Source organism: Oreochromis aureus, linkage group 3 (assembly GCF_013358895.1).
Source record: "Oreochromis aureus strain Israel breed Guangdong linkage group 3, ZZ_aureus, whole genome shotgun sequence".
Lineage (NCBI taxonomy): Eukaryota > Metazoa > Chordata > Actinopteri > Cichliformes > Cichlidae > Oreochromis > Oreochromis aureus.
In genome coordinates this window covers 3,388,479-3,395,721 of record NC_052944.1, presented here as the reverse complement: position 1 = coordinate 3,395,721, position 7,243 = coordinate 3,388,479, and the positions used below count along the sequence as shown (strand labels likewise).

General features: G+C 40.0%; 1 protein-coding gene across 1 annotated transcript; it reads right to left on the bottom strand.

The window, feature by feature from the left end:
• Positions 1-6,030: 6,030 nt before the first annotated feature.
• On the bottom strand, positions 6,031-6,967 carry LOC120438884. Its single transcript, XM_039609435.1, has 4 exons — positions 6,824-6,967; positions 6,411-6,693; positions 6,149-6,274; positions 6,031-6,093 (listed from the first exon to the last, which is right to left on the bottom strand). Exons 1-4 carry the CDS (start codon positions 6,952-6,954, stop codon positions 6,031-6,033), a joined length of 603 nt encoding a protein of 200 aa, XP_039465369.1. The 5' UTR covers positions 6,955-6,967.
• Between the last annotated feature and the right edge of the window lie 276 nt (positions 6,968-7,243).

Genomic DNA, 7,243 nt, shown 5'->3' with positions numbered 1-7,243 from the left:
ATTCTAATTATATTTTATCAGTCATTATATTTTATCAGTCTTAACCAAAATACATAAGCTTTCCCCCCTTTGGTCCTGGTTTAAAGCAAAAAAGAAACCTCGGTCACTTCGACAAGCGTTCGTTATTCTGTAGCTGCATTTTATATAATAAGACTCATTTAGAGCTGCATATGTTATCTCAATATTTTACATGTCACACAGTTTAGTCACAACCCGACTCCTATTCAGTTCCTCTTGTCTGTCACTTGTTATTGGGTCAACTCAAATTCAGTTAAAAGCTAAATGAATTTCAGGCCCTAGGCCTCACCTATGTTTAAACCATATGTGTTTGTAAGCGTGAATGCTGTTTATCCTTCTGTTGCTCCAAGTCCCCTACAATATATCGACTGAGACATAACGCTCATCGAAGCTTATGACCTTTAAATGGACCGAACATCAACTCTGTTAATGAGCACGATTGCAATGTGTAAGAAAAAATCATTTCTACATATATAATCTCCAATATTATTCATTTGAGTCCATAACACTTTTAACATCCTCATAAAAAGCTCTCCTCTACCCTAGAAATAAATCTATTTACTATCTGTTTCTAAAGCCTACATTATAACAACATTCTAGCATTATGTCACTGTTACAACTTATCCTAAAAATCAAAAAGAAATCCCACATTTTCTACTCATAAAATCTTCACTATTTTCCCCAAAGCATATCCTTTATTCCCACAGTTTCCCCTTTAAGTTTGGTGTACAACTTCTTATTAACACCAGCAATTTATCTTCTAAACCTAATTCAGTTCATTTTAATCCTTTCTTTTAACAAATCCTCAGTTTTACTATATCTAGATTATCAAACAACCCCAATCGTTATAAAATCATACTAAAACCCATTTCAACTTAAGCAAATTAAATCTTAAATCCCTCTCTTTTTTGACACATCTCATGTGGCAAAAAACTCAACATGCTTCACCCAAGCTTAACAAATTAACAAGGGAAAAAAGGTTAGTCATATATCATTTCTCAGAACACTTCAGCCATCTTCCTCTCCGGTATTTTGCTCCAGCCCTGAAAACCTGTGTTTAAGGAATAAAATCAATTAAATTATCCTGACAAATCTTCTCAAACTCCTGCTCCATCGAACTCTGGATCCTTGGAATTTCCTGAAAACAAAACCTGTACTCAACTCTCCCCCTATATGATCCAATCTGTGTCATGACAAAAACAAACTTAAACAAAACAGTTATTAATCATGAGTTACCTCAGTTAATGGTAACTTGAGTTACATCAATGTTTCCCTTTTAGCATTTAGCATTCTATAATGTAATAACATAATCCAACCCCAGTAAATAATTTTCTCAAAACAAACATCCACATCCCCAGAATTAAGTCTTCCACTCCTCCTGTTTGTCAACCTTTTATTTATTTCCCCTCTTGGTCCCATCACTCGCATTCACTCACATGCATTCACACATGATATTTTTTGCTGATACTGCAGCCTTCTGCGCACGTCATCAAATGCTCCACATCAGCAAAATGAGCTCAATCATTTGTTTTATTTCGTTTTCCTTTTTAGGAAAATAGTTCACTATACTTTTGACTGGATTGAATCGATCAATCCATTTTTAGACAGAGACTTGCCGCCAATCAGTCTCTGATTGTAATCAATTATAATTCTGTAATGCCCACCTGATTTTCGTTCATTCTCTTCCAGGCCTGCTTAGAACAAAAATGAAAAAAGAGAGCTGATTATTAGCTCATCAAAGTACAAAACAAAATCACCTGACAGGTTTTCCCGAGTGCACTACTACAAAAATTTTTGGGGCCCCTCTGAGACATATCCATGTCTTAATCAAACACCCTCTCTGGAAATAAAACAACAGCCTCAAAAATCTGAAACAATCTTAAATTTCACCCATTCAACACACTAAAAACCTCGCCACAAGCTACACCGTTTCGTACACAACAATAACCCCGGTTAAGCACATTACCATACTCAGATTCAGCCTAACACCTTACAACAATGTGTCAACACTAATTTATAAACCTCCTAATCAAATTTGCACCTCTGAACAATCTACCCCTCCTTTAAGGCCTCAATCACACACACACAGCAAGCTCCTCTGTCCACATTCACACGAGCTCTCAAACTTTTTCCATACTCAGCCATATCTCAACAATTTAACTTGGCAAAAGAAATACATGTTTAAACTTTATCACATTATTGAATTATTTTCATTTTCTTTCTATACTAATCACTTACTTTGATCAATCAGTGCAAGAGCACTCCTGAGTCACCCTTTTAAACTACTTTATTCAACATTCACACCATTCTATCACTCATACAAGTAGCAGGCTGATTTAATTACGTATGTTTGTGTTCTTAGCCAGGTTTTAAATCAATATCTGTTCATTAATCTTCATGAGCTTGTCTCTGTAAGGTTAGTGCATTTTCTGTTTGTATGTGTGATTTTTATAAATGTTTCTTTATGATCTTTGTGATCTTGTAAATGTTTCTTTTGCAGTGTTCCAAACTCCTTTTGACAGGGTGTGTTTTCTCTCTTTGGCTCATCACTGGTCATTGTTAATGACATTTCCCCTTCGTCTGTGCCCAGTGGCCTTACCTGTTAAATCCCGTCTCCTCCAGTGACTCCAAGGTCACTCCGGGACTTAGGTTCAAGCAATCGTGACTGCGCCTTGCCTTAGGTTGTCCCAGGGTTTCGAGGTGGGATCTTACCCGTCATGGGCTGTCCAGCCTTCCATGCCCGCCTACTACAGTGGCCAACTGGGCAAGAGTGTTATCAGGTCTAGGGACACACTGGTTCTGGAAATTAAAGGAGTGTAAACTGCTTTCTTTATTAAACTTTCAACAATAATTTCACATGTAACAGTTTGTGTACGTGCGTTTTCAATTCATTAATGTAATTGTTAGTTCATGTATTTATTTCTCTCGGTCTGTCTCTTTTCTAAAACCTGTAATTAATATAATTTTATTACTTTATTACTTTTTCTTAAAACATGCATTCGCTTCATCTTCTTAGAATTTAACTCTGTCTATTTCTCTGGGTGCTCCCCTGACATCATCAGTCACACACACACCTTCCTGTTTCTGCAGGCCACAGGCAGACTCTGTCTCCCTTTAAATTTCACAGTCTACAAACAATCAGTAATTCTACTAAATCTTGATCCAAAAACAATACACTTTCATTTCATTCACACACATTTAAATAGAGCTCTTTCAAACATCAGGACAATCCACACTCCTTCTCACACAGGACCATTCTTTAGGTCAGTTTTATAGCATCAGTCACCCAATAATCTCTTAACTGGGTTTCCCAAGTATATATACTTATGTATTTTCAATCGGAAAAAATAAACTCAACCTGTCATAACATCTCTCATGGATTTCTTGAATTAAAAGCACTTTCAAACTTTAAAACATCCTACTTTTCATCACAAAAGAAATATATTTCATACCCACTTTTAAATGTTTCTAACCTCTTTCAGACGCCATAAATCGTCTCACACGCACTGCCTTTTCTCTCTCAAACTTCCATTTTCCACTCACTCAGACAAATCATGCAGAGTCACTCAAGTCAAATACTGACAGCATTCACACGGTTAAAATCACTCGAAATACGCTTTCATACGAGTATCTTGGACATGCCTTCCATGATCAGAAAGAGCAAGTCAAAAGAAAAAAAAAAAGAAAACTGAAACCTCTCATCGCGTCTCACACCCGCTTCTCCCCACACACACATAACTGAAAATAAAACACACCAACATTTATGGCTCACGAAATATACATCTATCAAAATTCAGTCATTTACTATACATCCACACTAATATATTCAAACTGTATTTACACTCTCATAACAAGCAAAACCAACCTCTTATATACAGGCATTTAGCAAAAAGCTCAATTCTGTCGACATTGAAACCACCCTCTCTGCGCGTCACTGCTGCTCATTTGCATTTACACACACCATCAGTGCACATCCGGCTGTGCATTACTGACACAGAGACTGATCTTACTCATAGATCTCATATTTTATATTACAGACGTCTTTAATTACAACTGCACAGATTTTTTAGGCCTTTTCAACTCCTATGTAATTTCGATAATATAACATAACGGCTCCAACCGATCAGTCCCAGACTTTTTGTGCTCAATTCACCAGGGCGGTCCCAGACTGTCCTGTCCAGATCTCTAAACCTAACTTAATTTGCCAGCATACCCAATAAGCGCAAAAATAGGAGACTCTAACTCCTAGCAATTTTGGAGGTTCCCCAGTTCTCCCGGTTTGTCGCACGTGCTATACTATCCCATTAGTCGCCGCTAGGTCAAGGATAAACGTCTTTATCCAGGAGGAGGCGTTACCTCCGAGAAAATGCGCTTCTTAACAGACGCCGCTGTCGTCCTAGACAAATTTAGAATAATTTGAAACAACAATCTACACCCAACACAGGATTAAGATTGAGGACAACCCTCAACAGTTTTGGAGATTCCCGAGTCCTCCTCGAATGTTGCCCGAAACTATCCCTAGTCGCCGCTAGGTGAAGGATAGATTTCTCTATCCAGCAGGGAGCGTCACCTCCGAGAAAGTTCTTAAGGGTTGCATAACCAATGGGACTTGAACCCACACAATGACCAAATTCCCTATCATTCTAAGAGTTCACTTAGCAGTCCAACTGCTTTAATTCTCTTTTCATTCCTTTATTCTCATTACTCAGTACTGTCACTTATACTTCCTTATCATTACTTCAACCGGTAAACTTCATAAAAACTTCACCAAAATTAAAAACAGACATTCACCAGTAATTTTCAGTGAGTAGACTTTAATGTCCAATCTAGCACATTTTGGAAAATTCAACAGGTATGTGCCTTACCTTTGTTTAAGCTGGCTTGTCTCTCACTTCAGACCACTGACTCCTATCTGCCCATCCAATCACCACAGACCCTGGATCTCTCCATCTACACCAAAATTCCCCTCTCTCACCGGACCGAGCCCCCAAATGTTAGGGTTCAATGTTGAGAGAAGAATCCATAAATAACCACAGATCCAGGCGTGTGCAATTTAGACGGCATTTTAATGAATACACATATGCGGAGTCAATACTGTTCAGATTCAGTATTGGACTAACTACAATCGTCAGCACAAAGACTTTTATAGGGTTGAAACAACAAAGCCCCTCTTTTGCAAAACAGACAAAGTACAGCTTACGTCAACTTAAACCACAAAATGTTCCATGAACTTTAACATAGCTTTAAAGAACATTGTCTTGGTCGGTGCTTCCCTCAGCTCGTCTTCGCTGTCGCTCATATGGTGCACTTCCTCTAAGCACGTCGGCACACTTCTGCATTTCTGCCCTACCAAAATAGATCTACCATGGTGTGTGTGTGTGTGCGTGCGTGCGTGCGGGCGCGTGCATGCTGTGTACTGCGCACGTGTCATGACCTCTCACTATTTGTCTGTCTGTACGTGCAGAGTTTGCATCTGCTTTCTGAACAGTTTCACTTCTGCAAAAGCATGGCTTGCAGACGCATTTCCTGTCTCATTTTGGCACAGAGTGTATTTTCCTGTCTCTGCCCTCTACACAGAGATCATAAAAGCATTAATAACATTTAAATTATAGATTCAACTCAACCGTTTAAAATGGTTCTTCTTTGGACCTGTAATAAAGGCTAATATAATACCAATATGTTTGAACATCTGAATGCATCTAGGAAAGCAACATCACTATTAACACTGAAATGTTAATGATGATTATAAAAATAGCAGCAAATAATAGCAGTAAAATATTTCTATTCCTGACACCTTCCATCTCCACGATGAGAAAAACTCCTCTATAGGGTTCAGGAAAGGGGAGTAGGGTGGCAGACAGACGTTTAAAAAGTGGTCACTGTTGGTGGTGAACCACTCTCTGATTTGGTTTGTTCTGTGGAAGCGGACATTGTCCCAAATGATCACATAAATGTGATGTGCGGGCCCAGGATGGTGTTGTTGGCGGTCCAGGAGGATGTCTTTTAGCTCCTCTAGGAAGGTGAGGAGACGTTGGGTGTTGTAAGACCCAAGGACAGCATGCCGGTGGACAAGCCCTTCCGAACCCATGGACGCACAAAGAGTAATATTATCCCCCCGTTGGCCAGGGACCTCAGTGATGGCACTTTGGCCAATGATGTTACGGCCTCTTTGCCTTCGTTTCTGCAGGTTGAAGCCAGCCTCATCCAGGAAGAGGTACTCATGAGGTCTGGCCATCGCGTTCAACTGTAAAATCTTCTGTTAAAATGTGAAAGTGCACAGGTGTTCAGAACAACAGTCAATCAGGTAGCACAGTATTGTCCAGAAGTAATGTAGGCCACTGAGCAACACAGTATGTCCACTAACTGTACTGTGAACATGGATGTATACTTACTTGCACGTACTTGTAACGTAGGTCTTTGTGTCGCGCAGAGTTGCGATCAAAGGGAACCCTATAGACCTGTTTCATCCGCGTCTTTTGGCGCCGGAGAACTCGGTCTATTGTGGCCAAGCTGACATCATCAATGCTCTCAAAGTTGACATTATCGGCAATGACTTTGTCTCTGATCTCCCGGAGTCTGATGAGGTTGTTCCCACGAACCATATCCACAATGAGGGTTTCTTGTGCCGCTGTAAATATGGCAACCCTCCCACCTCTATGTGGCATTCTTTCAACTCTAAAGAAAGAAACATGTGTTGTCAATTGACATGTGTTACAATACAGTCACAACTGATTTGAAACCAATAGACGACTTTCACAGGTTTGTAAAACTGTATTGTGACAAAGAAAGCAATAGAGTACGATACCTGTTGTGTTGTCTGAATGCCCTGATAATGGTGGCCACGGTGAACCTACTCAGGTTTGGACAGACTCTTAGTCCTGCTTCAGCCATTGTCATGCCATGGACAATGACATGGTCAATGACTGTTGCTTGCATCTCGTCCGTAATGATGGTGCGAGGTTGTCTTGCTCTCCCTCCTGGACCTTCTCCTCTCCCATGTTGGCCTTCTCCTCTTCCTCGTTGACCTGCTCCTCTTCCTCCTCTCATTTGAACTCCTCTTCCTCGTTGGCCTGCTCCTCTTCTTTCAGGGCCAGCTCTCCTCCCTCCTCTGCATCGAATTCCTCTTCCCCTGACTCTGCCTTCATCCATTGTGTTTGTTTGGAATCTTCAGCAAACTGTGCACTCTGAACTTGCTTTTATACATGTGGTCACAGCATTAGCAACA

What these genes read in the sequence shown, in the direction of transcription:
- LOC120438884 (XM_039609435.1), bottom strand. Translation starts at nt 6,954, where the DNA reads ATGCAAGCAACAGTCATTGACCATGTCATTGTCCATGGCATGACAATG. An exon ending in TACGTTACAAGTACGTGCAA is followed by an intron (nt 6,275 to 6,410) that starts GTAAGTATACAT and finishes ACATTTTAACAG; the next exon opens with AAGATTTTACAGTTGAACGC. An exon ending in GCCAAAGTGCCATCACTGAG is followed by an intron (nt 6,094 to 6,148) that starts GTCCCTGGCCAA and finishes TGGGTTCGGAAG; the next exon opens with GGCTTGTCCACCGGCATGCT.